Source organism: Salmo salar, chromosome 21, assembly GCF_965601325.2.
Source record: "Salmo salar chromosome 21, fSalSal1, whole genome shotgun sequence".
NCBI lineage: Eukaryota > Metazoa > Chordata > Actinopteri > Salmoniformes > Salmonidae > Salmo > Salmo salar.
In genome coordinates this window covers 34835224-34853550 of record NC_138311.1, presented here as the reverse complement: position 1 = coordinate 34853550, position 18327 = coordinate 34835224, and the positions used below count along the sequence as shown (strand labels likewise).

Genomic DNA, 18327 nt, shown 5'->3' with positions numbered 1-18327 from the left:
TCCAGGAATCCCAGGTCCACAACAAATGTATTTTCGTTCGAAAAAAATACTCCTTTATGTTCCAAGAGCTTGTTCTTGTTAGCGCGTCTGAAGGCTGCTCCAAAACTTCCGTCGGCCACGGGACAGCCATTTCGAGAAAATGCATTTTTTCCCCATTTAGGTTCGTTCAAACATGTCAAACGTTGTATAACATAAATCTTCAGGGCGTTTTTCAACAAGAGAGCCAATAAGATTCGAGGGGGACGATTGCATTGTGTTTCAAAACGTTTCGAAAGAGGAGGGTAACCAGGGGCGCCGGCGTCATAATGGTGATGGCCCTCTCCGTGTGACCACGTTCCACAGCGTCTCATTCATTCAATTTTAACAGTAGAAGGCTCAAACCAATTTGTGAAGACTGGGGACATCTAGTGGAAGCAATAGGAAGTGCTCAGTGAACCATAGCTCACGGTGTGATTAATAGGCAACGTGATGAAGTTGAGTTCGCAATTCAGAATTCCACTTCCTGTTTCCATCTGTCTCGGGGTTTTGACTGCCATATGAGTTCTGTTATACTCACAGACACCATTCAAACAGTTTTAGAAACTTTAGGGTATTTTCTATCCACAAGTATTAATTATATGCATATCCTAGCTTCTGAGTTTGAGTAGGAGGCCATTTAAAATGGGCACAAATTTTTTTCAAAAATCGCTTTAGCGCCCCCTATCCTAGGGGAACGCCAAGGCACAGACAGAACATCCAGCCAATGTGTCCATTGACAAATACACCTCATTAAGGACATGCACTGTATAAAGCGGACATAGCATTAATATTTTTAAAAAAAATGTTTATTTAAGCCTTATGATCTGTAAATACTGTGGTAAACTGTGGGGTGTTGGGTTGAGCGTGTAGAGATTAACACAGAGACAGGGAGGTTCTAGTCAGAAAACAGGACTTTACTAGGCAGCAAAATAAACATAACACAAAGTAACTTAGGTTTGGCTTAGTCCTTCTTCTCAGATTCTGCTCTGTGTCTGTCTCTCAGCCATGCAGGCTCCCTTTATGTGGCCTGCACGACTGGTTGGCACTCTCCCCTAATTACCTCAACTTGGGCCATCAGCGTCGGGGTTCCCAGCCAGTGTACCCCCATCAGAGGGAGCCAACATTGCGGCACATACCTCCCCTCTATCACCAACCTCCTGGGTTTACCAACATAGAGCGTCATTCAGGACCTGTAACACCGCCTCTGTGTCCTCCGTCTATCGCACTGTCTGGGGTAGGTGTGCCTTCTTTATGTCTGTGAGGGGAGAAGCTATTGCAGCAAAGTTAGGTACAAATCGATGGTAGTAGCTTGCTAACCCCAGGAATGACTTCTCCCAGGAGGCCGCTGCCAGCGGCACATGCCAGTACCCCTTCGTCAGGTCCAGGGTGCTGACATATCTTGCCTTCCCCAAGCGGTCAATCAGTTCGTCCACACGGGGCATGGGGTAGGCGTCGAATTTTCTGACCTCGTTCAGGCCCCAGAAATCGTTGCAGAAGCAGACGGTTCCTTCCGGTTTCAGTACCAGCACAATAGTCTAGACCACTCACTGTAAGACTCCTCCAGTACCCCCATCTCTAGCATTGTCGTCACTTCCCGCTGGACCACCGCCCTCTGGGCTTCTGGAATCCGGTATGGCCATTGGCCATTTACGCACTTTTTCTCCCGGACGTGTGTGGATATGTTCCACGAGATCCGTGCGCCCCGGCACCTCGGAGAACACGGCCATATTCCGCTGGACCAAATCTCAGAGCGCTTGTCGTTGGGTCGGGCTGAGGTCTTCCCCCATGGCAACTTCGACAAAGGGCGGGTTCTGCTGTGGCCGGGGCCACGTTGTGCACAGCGCCTCTCGTGCGTGCCACTTCTTCAGTAGGTTCACATGGTAAAGCTGGAGGGGTTTTCTCCGCTCCGGTTGGCAGACCTTATAATTGACGTTGCCTACCCGCTCGACGATGTCGTAGGGCCCTATGCCACGCTGCCAGGAATTTGATCTCCGTTGTGGGGATCAGCAACAAGACCTTCTCACCCGGGTGGAACTCCTGATTGGGCCCTCCGGATGTATACACGCTCCTGGGCGCGTTGCGCCTGGGCCATGTGCTCTCTCACCACTGGTCAAATCTCTGTCATCCCCTCTATCACCAACCCCTGGGGTAGACATCCCGGGACACCACAATACATACAGTATTTTTTATGTATGATTGATTGATTGATTGATATTGCTAAGATCAAAGTGTAGCCACACAGAACATTCCAAATGGTAATGTTCGGGGTCATCTGATGCTCCATTACTTTTACCAATATACTACTTCTTTCTCAAATTCTGCTAGAAAGGATATTCCGTTAGCTTGTATGTTGCATACTACGTACCAATAGATCACATACTAGCACTGAGACCACAGCGTAATTGAGCAAGCGTTTACCTTCAAACTTTTATTTGACACTGGACCTTCCGTTTCAGAATGTGCTCTAGGCGCCTGGTTTAGGTTGATGGATGTTCAAATGGACCAATCATTCCAATGTTTTGGAGTTATTTAATTTTCTACCCGGTCCCTAAACAAAACAGACAACTATACGGTGTTAACTACATTAATTATGCATTCATTCTATAATAATGCATTCATTCTATCGATGTAAGACATTATTTTGGTGAGCACTACTTTATTTAGTCTTCTGGGGCAACAATTTATGACAGACAAGAAGCTGCATGTACCTAACTATAGTTGACAAGCAAATGGCCTTTCAAACCTCAGAAATTATAATATGGCCTACTAAATGTCGAAAATTATAAGTAGAAACTTGTCAAATTAAGGGTGAAAGTAGCTAGTAGGCTATACGGTCCAGTATGGAGTATCAGCAAACTTTTTGAAGTGATTTGTTTGACAATAAGATGAAAACATCATCACACAACACCAATGATATGCGAAACTGAGCCTGTGCAGACCGTGGAAAACAGTAAACAGAATAGGATGTATACATGCAGTGGCAGATTTAGGTATAGGCGACATGGGCACCGGCCCAGGGCGGCACGGGACGCCCACACAATTGTTTTTGGAATGGTGACATTTGCGCAATCTGTTTTCTATCGCTCATTTGCACGTCACGTCAATGATATCATGTCACCGTGTGGGACTGTGGGTCAATTAACCTTGTCGGAGTGGCCGCCCTGATTCTAGTTTGTGAGCCAGGCAGGCTACTGCCTGGGAAGGTCTCCCACTCAGAAGTACGAAATGGGGAGGGGGGTGGGGGTAGGTTGACCTCAGGTCTCCCCACTGGAAGCCTGACGTAGGGGGAGCGGGGAATCTATCAAATATCGCACCTCTAACTTTGTACAATACTAATGCAATTTGTAAAAGTCACACTAAGAAATGATACCAAATAAACCACAATTCATTCATAATACTGTGAATATATAGTGTCACAGACATATTGTTGCATTTTTTTTCTGGTTTGTGCGGTTAAGAATAATATAAAACAAGTCTGCACACCACCAAGGTGAATTGGTTTAGTCTTGACTCTTGGTTAACAGTGTTGAGGAATGGGTAATGTATTGATACTCGAGTGCCAAATCAACACATTTGTTTCTATTTGTTTTTGTTACTTCTTTTTGATATTTGAGTCTTATTTTGGTATGTATTTTTATTTTTGTACAGTTTTAAATGTTATGATTATTTATTTGTGTTGTTCCAAGTGGAGGGGGCTGAAGGGGGGGTTCGCTCAGGGAGCCACACAAGCGAGAACCGCCACTGTATACATGCCACAGCATACGTGTTACGGCTGTCGGGAGAGAGAGTAGACCAAGGCGCAGCGGAGTTAGTGTTCATCATTGAATTTAATAACAGAAAGAACACTATACAAAACAAAACAAGAAAACTGACAGCCAAACAGTCCTGTCAGGTGCAAAACACTAAACAGAAACAATTACCCACAAAACCCCAACGGAAAAACAGGCACTTATGTGTGACTCCCAATCAGCAACAACACTCTACAGCTGTGCCTGATTGGAAGCCACACGGCCAAAATCAATGAAACAAACCAACATAGAAAAATGCACATAGAACGCCCACCCAATGTAACACCCTGGCCTAACCAAAATAAAGAACAAAAACCCCTCTCTATGGCCAGGGCGTTACAATACGTCAAGTTTTTCGGGTTATTGTAAATGGGATATGACGTTTATATGAGTCAACTCAAGAACAGAATACTTGAGTATCCCGAATAATAACGGGATATTGGTGTGCATGTAAACATCATCAGTGTTAAAAAGTAGGCCTATTTGGTAATAGTAACATTTGAAAAACACCAGTGCAAAACCATTTTTAAGTGTGTTTTCTAAAAGCTTTAGTTTATCATAATTAGGCATTCAAAATATTTATTATAAAACAAACTAAAACCTTAACTGAGTGATTAACCTAAATCCATGAATCAACTACCAATAAATACAGATTCAGTCAATCCACATGTCTATAAGAATAATAGCTCGTCATCCTCCTCGGGAACCTACATCAAAACCACTTAGACAGCCATTTCACAGCCATTCCTCCTACTTTGGGAAGTATTCCTGGAAGGAACAAGGTAGCTGCAGTCCCTATAGTATCCAGAGCTGTGCTCATAAATGAGGGTTTTTTCTCTTCCTCTTGTGCCTTCGCACCCTTAAGGGCATCTATCTCTCTTTGCATTTGTTGTGCTCTGTCATCAAACCCTTGCTGGAGAAGGTCCTTCTGCTCCTGAAATTACAAGGTTTGTTTTTACACATCACGGACTGTGTCATTAAAACAAAACACATACACACAGTTAATCTTACCCCTACAGATATTCTAGTTTTAAAGTGTACTTCTCAATGTTTGTGTTTTAGGTTCCTACCTTGAGTCTGGCCTGCAGAACTCTGTCATGCTCTGCTATGGCATTTCTACTGTCTCTCTCCATCCTCTCCATCAGCTGGTTCACATTCTCCTCATACGTCCTCTGCTGGTCCGCTCTCAACCTCTCCTGGACAACCAGCTGCTCCTCCATGGCTCGATTCTCCCGCTCAGATGCCTCCCTTTTTGCTTGCTCGGCTAAAGAGGGAGAGAGTATGAGTGACAGAGAGAGACCAAGGGAAAGAGAGAGTGATAGGTAAGCCTTCATGTGGTGGTCATTAGAATGTTGTCATCAGGTTGTGTGTTGTCATTTTAGCACACTGATTAGGCAGATGTTAGTTTTATATTTATTATATCACCTTCTGCTCTCTGCTCAGCTTCAGTGAGGGACTGGTCTGCTGACAGGATGGCCTGACCAATGCTGGCTTTCCTTTCCAAGTACTCCTTCAGTACCTCTTCAGCCTGGAACAATCACACATAATATTTAACTTTCAACATCACATCAGTGCATTCATAACTCCTTTGACCAGCATCCACAAAACATGATAATTACAAAATATCCTAAAATAGCACCACCTCCCCAACATACCTTCACTCCCCTGCCTCCCTCAGATCTGTATTCGCTGGTGGCCAGTTTCAGGTCGTTGCAGTACTCTTTGTATCCTCCAGGGGTCATGTAGGAGCCATCCCTTATTTTCTCCTCCAAGGGGGCAAAGATGCATTCGATTTTGGACTCGCATGCCTTCTGGGACTCCTTGTAGTTCCTCTCACAGATCTTCTCATACTCCTCTTGAAGCACTTTCTATAGAAAGAGGTTGGTTCACAATGTACCAGAACAAACCAGAATGTCTTGGTTGAGGTAATAAAATGGTACCATAAAAGGGATAGTTCACCCAAATGACAAATTAACCTAATCTTGTTAAATACATGTATCATTAAATTGAATATTGACTCATTGAATATAGAATCTACATTCCCATACCATGAGCTCCAACTGGTACTTCTGGTCCTCGTCTTTGAAGGAGTTGTTGATGAATATGGCCACAGCCTCCTTCTCCATGACAGCATGCACTTCAGACAGCTCCTCTTGGGTCTCTGTGGGGTAGGCCACCCAGTCAGCCATGCCCTTCTGGTAGTGGGCCCTGGCCCTCTCGATGGCACTGGAGTTCTCAATCTGGGCCAGCGCCACCACAGCATTGTCCAGGCAGGGGATCTGCCCGCTCCGGATGGCGGACACATACGTCTCTGCCAGGTTCCCCAGCACTGCAGGAGAGAGAGGGAGAGAGTGAGTGAGCACAATCTGCATATATCCACTCAGTCGGCCGGTTTATTAGGTTCACGAAAATAGTTGGCTCCTATAGACAGTGTGTCACGTTGCTGTGACTTGCTATATAAAGCAGGCAGACATTGAGGCATTCAGTTACAGTGATTTGTCCTTTAAAAGTTGCAGCGTACTGCGGCACAGCAGAATTCTATGGCACATTATTTAAGTGCCAACCACTGCTACCATTAATGCTAGTTAGTGCTAGTTTGACCACCAGTGGACATCTTTGAGAAGCATTTGATAGCCTTCAATAGTGGCTGTACTAGAGAATTTAAAACCTTTTTTTGTAAGAACATAGTATATGGGACTGATTTGAAGAAATGTTGCTTAATTAATTTGATTAATATTATGGTGTTTCTATTCCAAAAAAAAACAAAAAACCCTCTGGGTTTCCGTCAGGATGGAAAGGAAAATATGGCGCTGTACAAGGTGAAGGTCGGGAGTAGGCTACAGTACTAAAATCCCTGTGTCGTGCGGGCACGCTGGAGACCGGGGTTCAATTCACTGACGGGGAGGAAAGAGTAGGCTGTCCTTATAAATAAGAACTTGTTCTTAACTGACTTGCCAAATTAAATAAAGGTTACACTAAGGGCATAACATTTCTACACCCTAATTGTAGTCTAACCAATGCCCAAACGAAGAGTCAGTGAAAATAAAAATCTCATTGATTTATCAAGACCAGTCCTCATGCCTGTCTCAGAGCAGCGCGAAACGGTGCTAAAATAGTTGTAGGCTATTGCTTCAAATCCTATCCTAACTTCAATATGCTCTTTAAATAAATAAGACCTACACCACTTTTAACAGCACATTACTCGACACTAATGAGACTCATGTCGCCTACGGTATATTGAAAAATATGACGTGACTCTCCGTCAATAATTACATATTTTATTTATTATTATATTTAACTAGGCAAGTCAGTTAAGAACAAGTTCTTATTTACAATGACAGCCTAGGAACAGTGGGTTAGCCTTGTTCAGTGGCAGAACAACAGATTTCTACCTTGTCTGCTCAGGGATTCAATCTAGCAACCTTTCAGTTACTGGCCCAACGCTCTAATCACTAGGCTACCTGCGGCAGGAGGATTGGATTGGAGGATTCTAAATTAAAACCAAAGCCATCTCATGGGTTTCCAGGTGGCGGCTGGCACGGGTATCGAACCTTGTGTCTGTAGCAATGCATTTTGCACTGCGGGAGCCCCCATCCACAAAGTATCAAAATACAGAGAGGTGTTGCTAATAGCCCATAATACTGTACATGGTGTCCAGGACAGGATAACCAAAACATGTCTTTATTAATAAAAGACTATCAGAAAGAATGTTGGTACTTATTTATTTTGATCCAAAGCCATGAATGAGTGAGTTACTCAGCTTTATGTAGGTGCTGCTATATGAATGTGCCATCAACTTGTTAATATATAATGATATTTGAGGTTATTTCGTTTTTTCAAAAAAACGAAAGTAAGCTATTTTTAATCTGAATAAAGGCCAAAATAATATTTGTAAAGGCCAAAACATTTATTTCTGTTTTTAGAGGGAGAGAAACGCTGGGCCAATTGTGCGCCGCCCTATGGGACTCCCAATCACGGTCGGATGTGATACATAATACTTTTTGTGGTATTATTTGTTTTGTCTTTTCTGGTGGATTAAACTGAAATTGCAACCAATCATGGCCGGTTGTGATACAGCCAACCTAACTTATAAATATATTTGACGATAGAATTCTCCCCCTACCCTCATTTATTTTATTAACGAAAGCATAAAGATGCCATTATTAGTTACATTGTTTTAGTTTGAACATGCAGACTTGCACTAAGAACAGCGGGAACGTTTCCCTAGTCAGCGCCATTATTAGTGCAATGCCCCTTAAAGTGTTGCTTTGTGCTACCCAGTCTGGCGGAGGGGGGTGCCTTCCCCATAGGCTGCGTCCGTCTTCTGCGCGCGGCTCTGCAGCCCATCGCGTGCCCCCTGCCCTCGTGCCTTGAACCTCACTTGCTTTTAGTGGATACAGCTGGAGATCAGCAAGGCAACCCCATTGTGCGCCACTCGAGAGCCATGACCAATATTTGATTTGATTTATATGTTGTCCTGCTAATAACAGGGTTAATAATATATCTGTGAGAATATCCAGGGGGCTTTTATATAATTCAAAATTAAATCTAATAATCACTTTGTTTAAAAAATAACAATTTTGAAGATTATTTCGTTTTCAAATAACGTAAAATGAGTGAAAAAAGGCAATTCTTGAACATGGGGTGAGAAATGTGTAAATAAAGACAGTTTGTTTTTTAGAATGATTTATTTCTGTTTTTAGAGGGAGAAAAACCTACAGTAATTTCATGGGTCTCCCAGTCCAGGCCAGCAGGGGTATTGAACCAGCATCTGTAGCAACACAACTTGCATTGCTGTGCAGTGTCTAATACCCTGACTACACCGCTTGCGGTTGCAAAATAAATTTAGTAATCTATGTTATTCAATTATTGCACCCACACTGCTCGCGCGTGTCAACGAGCATCTGCGTTGCCAAGGGCTAAAATAGAAGTCATTCCTATTTCTGACGCATATCGCACTGCAAGTGTCACGCTTGTCGTTGGAAATGGAGGACCAAAACGCAGCAGGTAAGTGCAGGCTCATCTTGACGTTTATTTATTTTCAAAATGAATGCCAAAATAACAAACCACGAGAATGAACGAACAACCAACAGTCTGGCAAAGCATAAAGCTCAACACAGAACAATCACCCACAAATAACAAACACAAACACACCCTCATATATGGGACTCTCAATCAAAGGCAGATAGACAACACCTGCCTTCAACTGAGAGTCCCAACCCCAATTAACCAAACATAGAAACAGACATACTAGACAAATCATAGAATACCTGAAAACCAAACAGTGCCCAAAAACCCCGGAATACTTAAACCAAATGCCCCTTCAACAAAACACACCACCCCGAACCACATAAAACGAATTCCCTCTGCCACGTCCTGACCAAACTACAATACCAATTAACCTTATACTGGTCAGGACGTGACAGCAAGTCCTGCCTCTCCCATCTCTTCATTGGTTTATAGAAGCAGGTACCCACGTGCCATCTCCTCATTGGTTATACCCACGTGGGTGATTGAAAGACGAACTGTGTTGCCGGTTGTCGTGGTAATACTATGAAAGTTTAGATGCCAATCACCATATAAGTTAAAAAATGAACAAGCCTGGAAGGAGGAGAGATGACTAGAAACGATTCGGTTGACCGTTTTATGCGTGAATTAATTAACAAAATATATTTATGCACGGTTCCATGCATGGGTTCCGTGTTAGACCGTTGTGCCACCCAGGCGCAGTACACCGTGACTGGATGTAAGTGGGCTACAGTAAGAGCAAAATAATCCTAATAAAATAAAAACCTTTGTGTAACAACAGTTTTAGTAAGTAATACTGAAGTCGTGCACAATTATCAGTTTCTATTTAGGTTTATGTTGCCCATTCATTGTCAGTTAGAGACACAGTAGGACCCAAAAGCATAATCAGTGGAGGAATGAAGTGGTGACGCAGGGTACCTTACTAAACCACAAATGACCTCTAAATCCCGCAGTATAATCGCAAAACGTTTAGTGCAGCAACCACTGTACTGTTCAATTGAACGTTAGAATGGGCAAAACGAGTGACCTAAGCAACTGTGAGCGGGGTATGATAGTCGGTGCCAAGCATGCCGGTTCCAGTATTTCAGAAACGTCCTGCTTCCTGGGCGTTTCATGTACGACAGTGTCTAGGGTTTACTGAGAATGGTGAGATAAACAAAAAACATGCAGTCAAAGGCAGTCCTGTAGGCGAAAACAGCTCGTTGATGAGAGAGGTCGAAGAAGACTGGCAAGAATCGAGCAAGCTAACAGGTGGATCACAAACAGACAAAAAATGGCACAGTACAACAGTGGTGTGCAGAACAGCATTTTGGAACGAACAACTCGTCGGTCCTTGTCACGGATTGGCTATTGCAGCAGATGACCACACTGGGTTCTACTCCTATCAGCTAAAACCAAAAATAAGCAACTCCAATGGGCACGCGAACACCAACACTGGACAATTGTTCGCCTGGTCCGACGAATCCCAATTCCTGTTGCGTCATGCTGATGGCAGAGTCAGGATTTGGCGTAAACAGCATGAGTCCATGGCCCCGTCCTTCCTGCTGTCAACGGTACAGGCTGGTGGCGGGGGTGTAATAGTTTGGGGAATGTTTTCCTGGCACACGTTGGGGTCCCTTGATACCAATTGGGCAAAGTTTGAACGCCACACTTTGTAGAATCCATGCCCCGAAGAATTTAGGCTCTTCTGGAAAAAAACGGGTGTCCAACCCGATTCCTGATGGGCGTACCTAATTAACTGGACAATGACTAACTTATATACAGTGCATTCGGAAAGTATTCAGACCCCTTGACTTTTTCCACATTTTGTTACATTACAACCTTATTCTAAAATGTATTTAAAATAGTTTTTTTCCCCTCATCAATCTACACACAATACCCCATAATGACAAAGCAAAAACAGGTTTAGAAATGTTAGCAAATGTATAAAAAAATTCTAAACTGAAATATCACATTTACATAAGTACTCACTACTTTGTTGAAGCACCTTTGGCAGTGATTACAGCCTCAAATATTTTGGGGTATGACGCTACAGACTTGGCACACCTGTATTTGGGGAGTTTCTCCCATTCCTCTCTGCAGATCCTCTCAAGCTCTGTCAGGTTGGATCGGGAGGGTTGCTGCACAGCTATTTTCAGGTCTGTCCAGAGATGTTCCATCGGGTTCAAGTCCGGGCTCTGGCTGGGCCACTCAAGGACATTCAGAGATGACCCGAATCCACTCCTGCATTATCTTGGCTGTGTGCTTAGGGTCGTTGTCCTGTTGGAAGGTGAACCTTTGCCCTGGTCTGAGGTCCTGAGCGCTCTGGAGCAGGTTTTCATCAAGGATCTCTGTACTTTGCTCTGTTCATTTTTTGCCTTGATCCTGACTACTCTCCCAGTCCTTGCTGCTGAAAAACATCCCCACAGCATGATGCTGCCACCACCATGCTTCACCGTAGGGATGGTGCAAGGTTTCCTCCAGACATGATGCTTGGCATTCAGACCAAAGAGTTCAATCTTGGTTTCATCAGACCAGAGAATCTTGTTTCTCATGGTGATTGCTTTTATTAAATATGTTTATTTTGGTTTATTATGTGCTGAATTATATTGTTTTATATACGTGATGTTTTATTCTGTTTTTATTGTAATGTATAAAATGGATTTTTTAATCTCAATGTGACTCCTTGTTTACATAAGTATTCAGACCCTTTGTTATGAGACTCGAAATTGAGCTCAGGTGGATCCTGTTTTCATTGATCATCCTTGAGATGTTTCTCCAACTTGATTGGAGTCCACCTGTGGTAAATTCAATTGATTGGACATGATTTGGAAAGGCACACACCTGTCTATATAAGGTCCCACAGTTGACAGTTCATGTCAGAGCAAAAACCAAGCCATGAAGTCGAAGGAACTGTCCGTAGTGCTCCAAGACAAGATTGTGTCGAGGCACAGATCTGGGAAGGGTACCAAAACATTTCTGCAGCATTAAAGTTCCCTAAGAACACAGTGGCCTCCGTCATTCTTAAATGGAAGAAGTTTGGAACCACCAAAACTCTTCCTAGAGCTGGCCACCCGACTAAACTGAGCAATCGGGGGAGAAGGGCCTTGGTCAGGGAGGTGACCAAGTCACTCTTGGTCACTCTGAGAGAGCTCTAGAGTTCCTCTGTGGAGATGGGAGAACCTTCCAGAAGGACAACCATCGCTGCAGAACTCCACCAATCAGGTCTTTATGGAAGAGTGGCCAAGCAGAAGCCACTCCTCAGTAAAAGGCACATGACAGCCTGCTTGGTGTTTGCCAAAAGGCACCTAAAGACTCAAGACAATTTTTTTATTTTTTTATTTAACTTTTATTTAAATTAGGTTTCTGTTTATTGTAATAAGTTTGTAAAAAATCTAAAAACCTGTTTTTACCTTGTCATTGAGGTATTGTGTGGAGATTTGAGAAAAAAATGATATATAGTCAATTTTAGAATAATGCTGTAACATAACAAAATGTGGAAAAGGGAAGGGGTCTGAATACTGTCCGAATGCACAGTATACACATACATACATACATACATACATACATACATACATACATACATACATACATAAAACTGCAAGAGTCATACTCTATTATAATAATTAACTGTGTACAGAACATTAGGAACACCTACTCTTTCAATGACAGACTGACCAGGTGAATCCAGGTGAAAGCTATAATCCCGTATGGATATCACTTGTTAAATTCACTTCAAATCAGTGTAGATGAAGGGGAGGAGACAAGTTAAATAAGGATTTTGAAGCCTTGAGACAATTGAGACATGGATTGTGTGGGTGCCATTCAGAAGGTGAATGGGCAAGATAAAATATTTAAGTGCCTATGAACAAGGTATGGTAGTAGGTGCCAGGTGCACCAGTTCGAGTGTGTCAAGAACTGCAACGCTGCTGAGTTTCTCAACAGTTTCCAGTCTGTATCAAGAATTGTCCACCACCCAAAGAACAACCAGCCAACTTGACACAACTGTGGGAAGCATTTTGAGTAAACATGGGCTAGCATCCCTCCCTGTAGAATGCTTTTGACACCTTGTAGTGTCCATGCCCTGACGAATTGAGGCTTTTCTGAGGGCAAAGGGGGTGCAACTCAATATTGGGAAGGTGTTCAATGCACTCAATGTACAGTTGTGGTAGTGATGGATGTAGTAGCGATGGAAGTAGTATAAATAGTAGTACTACTTGTAGAAGAAGTAAAGGAAATTGTAGTAGTTGTAGTGGTGCTGGTAGTAGTAGTGGTAGTAGTGATGGCACTGGTGGTAGTAGAGGAAGTGGTTGTACTATCAGCTGTTGTACTTTAGTATATTTGTTGTATTATAATAATTATACTCACGTCTGCCGGTAACTTTCAGGCCCTGTTTCAGGGTCTTGGTCTTGACCTCCTTGAAGACGTGGTCACAGAACTCCTTGGCTTGCTCCACAAAGGCAGGCTCCAGGTCAGCATCGGTCAGCTCCTCCATACGTCTCATTTTGTCTCTGCTGGCTGGCCTCTCAAACACAAAGCACCAGCGAGGAGAGAAATAGTTCCGCAGGCAACTACGAGGCAGGTTGTACTGCTGAACCTTTGCACTTTGACCTTTTGTAAAAACAAAAAATATGCACATAGGCCTAAATTAACAACTTCTATGTGCGCAACAACGTTTTATGTATGTATTCATACATTCATATTTACTATCATCAATCCAGTTATGTGCTAGTGAGTATTCTCGCCTGTTTTCAGTTTAAGAGCGTTCTCCAGGTACTCATTGGCTGTGATGGGTCTCCCATCAACCTCCAGGGTCAGGGTGAAATCTCTGACTGTCCACACAAAGGAAGGAAAGTAACGCAGGTACTCTGAAGATTCCTCCCCGTCTCGCTGGTTGGACTTCACCTTGATGTGCTCTGTCAGTTCTGTCACATAGCTGTAGAAGGCGGTGTTGAGGACAAAATGAACCCAGATATACTAACATGCAGTATAGTGCTGAGCGATTAGTGCTTTTTGAGGTCGGTTCGGTTGTTGGAGATTAAATGAACCCAGACATACAACACTACACTATATTTCTTTATAGGCCTGCGGAAGGATACTGTAGTTTCTCCAGTGCGTTGTTGTCGATGGTTCCCATGCTGTTGTACACCAGAGTACTGCTGAGCAGGACAGCCAGGGAAAAGATCCAGTTGTCATTCTTCTCATCACCCTGCAGACACAATAGAAGGAACACATTGGTACTCTGTTCATACTAGAGTGAAATCAAGTCAGTAACTAAATGTCTACTCCATACACCGTTGTATGGGCTCCCTACCTAAATAAAGGTCAAAGCTGGAATCCTTAATTGAAACATTAACCAAGCCCCACCCTGCCTCAGTTTTGGACTAAAAAATCTGAGGGATGGGCCTGGAGAGATGTAACCACTCAAATTCATAGACTGAGCTAAGGGTGCAATGACTCACCATCCGTGACATCATCATTGTAGTTAACCATGATGTTATACAGAGTTTATTTACATTTACAAACATTCGAGTAAAACAAGCTTATATTTTGGGTTCTGATGGGGTACAACAGTTGAACTAAGCTCATGGGTCATTATTTGTTATACTCTTTAGAATCAATGGGTATATATCATACATTTATAAGTCAGACATTATATACAATTGATTGCATCAGCTCTCAGTACTAGACATAGTTTATTGAGATAACATGGGATTTTACCCATAGCAATCTTATATTCTGTCATCTAAACAATCTGAGCCATAAAAGGTTTTTGACAGAGAGTGAACTTTGACCTCCCACCTTCTCCACATCCCCCAGCCCCTCTGTATCCAGCAGCACCAGGGTGTGGTCTCTTTTTTCAGGGTGAGGCACACACCACATCCAGATGCCCTTAGTTTTGGACTGGATGGTGGCTCCCAGGGCAAAACCTTGAGGACAGATGATAAAAACAGTTCTTAGGATGGAATCAGCAAAGAGGCAGCAGGATGTAAAGTGTTTACTCAAGGCTGCTGGTTTTCAGATGAACCTTTTTGTCTAATTATACTGTATATCATACTGACAGACTGAAAGTGAAACTAGCAGCCAGTGCAAAACGGCACACTTATCTACACAACCCATCTAGAACAAATGTGGTCGGAACAAAATGTTTTTTTTGATATTTGCTCTGCTGTCTGGTTGTACGTTATGGTGTAAAAGAGAAACTGTAGTTTCCAAGACGCAATAACAGGGTGTGTCGAATTTCCAATTTTGGAGAGAAAAAAAAATCAAAGCATAATGTGGTCAGAACAGGACAAATCTGTACTTTGGTGCAGCATATCTGTCTAACTCTGAATGACAAATGCAGTACATATATAGACATGCTGTACATAAGTTAACACTTTCTGTTTCACATTTCTATTACCCTATCTTTATGAGAAATAATGATCTTATACATAATCATTCCTTATCCATATAACATTGTTGAGGTTATGTACATTGTTCGGACTTTGGACCATAGATTAAAAAAAATGCTTGACCTTTCCTCTCTCCAGCCAGCTTGTTCATGAGGTAGGACTTGCCGGTGCGGTACAGCCCGACCACCGACACCACTACCACATGCTGGTCAATCTGGTCCAGGATGTCCAGTGCACTGCGGACCACACGCAGCTTCCCGTCACTGTCGTTCTCTATCAGACATACTGGTTCCTTCATGGATACTCTCTGGCCTGCCATGATGCTGTCCTATAGAAATGAGGGCAAGGACACACAATAACTTTTAATTGAGTAGGGTACTGTGTGTGTGTGTGTGTGTGTGTGTGTGTGTGTGTGTGTGTGTGTGTGTGTGTGTGTGTGTGTCACAGTCCCTACAGACCTTTTTATTGCAATTAAATGTAATGTGATCAAGGAGGCACAGGAATAGGTGATAAAGAGTGAATCAAAGCTTATCAACAGACTGGGTGGACAGTGACAAAAAAACTATAATAAATTCAGGCCCGGTCCTGGCCGTTTTGTCGCCCTAGGCCAAACAAAATAAATTGCCTCTCCTATACCCCGCAAAGCTAGAATAGTCCCAGAAAGCACAAAGACGTTGAAAATACGTCTAAAATAGTATTTTCCAGACATAAAAAATACATGTAAAAAGAATTGGCTAATTTTTCGGTTCTGAATGAAAGTTGAAAATACCATATATTTTTCGACCAAATCAAGGCCGGTCTAGACTGGACGATGTCTGAACCAAACAGACGTCTATGATTGATTCAAGACATCGGTGTTGGTCCGTGTTTACTGGGATGTAGCCTACAGCAGTTGTTCCCAAACTATGGAAGGGGTCGGCGTGCGGGGTGTGAATTCATCTACACCCGATTCTGATAGGCGTATCAAATCGAGCACACAGCCATGCAATCTCCATAAACAAACATTAGCAGTAGAATGGCCTTACTGAAGAGCTCAGTGACTTTCAACGTGACACAGTCATAGAATTCCATCTTTCCAACAAGTCAGTTCGTCAAATTTCTGCCCTGCTCAAATGTAAGTGCTGTTATTGTGAAGTGGAAACGTCTAGGAACAACAATGGCTCAGCCGCAAATTGGTAGGCCACACAAGCTCACAGAATGAGACCGGCAAATGCTGAAAAAAATCATATGTTCTCGGTTGCAACACTCACAACAGAGTTCCAAACTCCCTCTAGAATCAATGTCAGTACAAGAACAGTTAGTTGGGAGCTTCATGAAATGGGTTTCCATGGCCGAGCAGCCACACACAAGCCTAAGATCACAATGTGCAATGCCAAGCGTCGGCTGGAGTGGTGTAAAGCTCGCCGCCATTGGATTCTGGAGCAGTGGAAACACGTTCTCTGGAGTGATGAATCACACTTCCTCATCTGGCAGTCTGACAGACAAATCTGGATGTGGCGGATGCCAGGAGAATGCTACCTGTCCGAATACATAGTGCCAACTGTAAAGTCTCTATATACAGTGCCTTCGGAAAGTATTCAGAGCTCTTTACTTTTTGCACATTGTTACGTTACAGCCTTATTATAAAATTGATTTAAAAATAATGCTCAGCAATCTACACATAATTACCCCATAATAACAAAGCGAAAACAGATTTAGACATTTTAGCAAATCTATTAAAAATAAGTGAAAAACCTTATTTACATAAGTATTCAGACCCTTTGCTATGATACTAGAAATTGAGCTCAGGTGCATCTGTTTCCATTGATCATCCTTGAGATGTTTCTACAACTTGGAGTCCATCTGTGGTAAATTCAATTGATTGGACATGATTTGGAAAGGCACACGCCTGTCTATATAAGGTCCCACAGTTGACAGTGCATGTCCGAGCAAAAAGGAAGACATGAGGTCAAAGGAATTGTCCATAAAGCTCAGAGACAGGATTGTGTCGAGGCACAGATCTGGGGAAGGGTACCAAAAAAATCCAGCAGCATTGAAGGTCCCCAAGAACACAGTGGCCTCATCATTCTTAAATGGAAGAAGTTTGGAACCACCAAAACTCTTCCTAGAGCTGCCCGCCAGGCCAAACTGATCAATTGTGTCTCTTTTTTATGGTAGCTATCTAACATTGTTAGCTACATTTTCACCTGTCATTGTTAGATGGTTAGTCTGATGTTGCTAGCTACTTGTATTTTCGTTTCAGTCATTGGATTATTATAACAGATGAAAGCTGTATATCTTGTTTTGTTATTGCTAAATGAATGTGCCTTCTTAGTATTGATGCCATTGTATTCATGTTTATTATTTCCAGACCACATCTTGTATGGATAAATGGACAGTTAGTTGGATAATCAAAGCTGAGTGACATGTCACAGAATTGCAAACATTTAACCTCCAATCAACATTAAAGAACCCTAAACTGAGGAACTGTTTTCTCACCGTCTCTCTAATAGGAGGACAATCTCCATAACTTTACCTACTCAATCAGTGTATAAATTCCAGAGGCATCACCCTCTAATTCAGTCTCAATACAGTACGTTGTCATACATTTTATGTCCAGCATATAGACTACAGAAAAGTTCACATACTGGTTCTACCATAGGCTAAATCATGTGGCAGATATAGCCTATGTCAGAAGATTTTTTCTGGTTATCTAATCAATTAATTAACCGCAAACGCCTACATTATTAAGGATGGATCAAGTATTTTTCATATAACCAGTCAACTTGCAAATCAATAGTAAATAAAATAAAAAATATTCCTAAATGTAAGCAGTGCACGGGAGTTTACCTCGGCAACGCTGTAGTGGGTTATTGTTCAGCCTGTGGTCAGCGTTAGGATAGTAAAATAAATAAGTGACGTATAAAAGTCCCTGTGCTGCGCAGTGGTTCATTATATGCCGCGATCACGTGCTAGTGGGAACAAGAACATTCCGAAATGTCAGACTTCCTAACTGGTTGAATCGCACGTATATAATGGTGCGTTCAAGACAACTGGGAACTCGGTAAAAAAACAAGGTCAAATCATGTCATGACGTCAGTTATCTTCATGTCGGAAAGTGGGAGTTCTGGAGAGAGGCC

General features: G+C 42.7%; 1 protein-coding gene across 1 annotated transcript; it reads right to left on the bottom strand.

Moving 5' to 3' along the window:
- Nucleotides 1-3826: 3826 nt before the first annotated feature.
- On the bottom strand, nt 3827-18306 carry LOC106597522 (guanylate-binding protein 3). Its single transcript, XM_045704703.2, has 11 exons — nt 18038-18306; nt 15332-15536; nt 14616-14743; nt 13913-14022; nt 13559-13749; nt 13182-13424; nt 5855-6135; nt 5462-5674; nt 5232-5334; nt 4877-5070; nt 3827-4740 (listed from the first exon to the last, which is right to left on the bottom strand). Exons 2-11 carry the CDS (start codon nt 15525-15527, stop codon nt 4519-4521), a joined length of 1881 nt encoding a protein of 626 aa, XP_045560659.2. The 5' UTR covers nt 15528-15536; nt 18038-18306; the 3' UTR covers nt 3827-4518.
- Nucleotides 18307-18327: the final 21 nt, after the last annotated feature.

Coding starts and splice junctions, on each gene's coding strand:
- LOC106597522 (XM_045704703.2), bottom strand. CDS start 15,527: ATGGCAGGCCAGAGAGTATCCATGAAGGAACCAGTATGTCTGATAGAG. Junction 13,750..13,912: donor AACGCACTGGAGAAACTACA/GTATCCTTCCGC, acceptor CGCCTTCTACAG/CTATGTGACAGAACTGACAG. Junction 5,675..5,854: donor AGTACCAGTTGGAGCTCATG/GTATGGGAATGT, acceptor CTCTTTCTATAG/AAAGTGCTTCAAGAGGAGTA.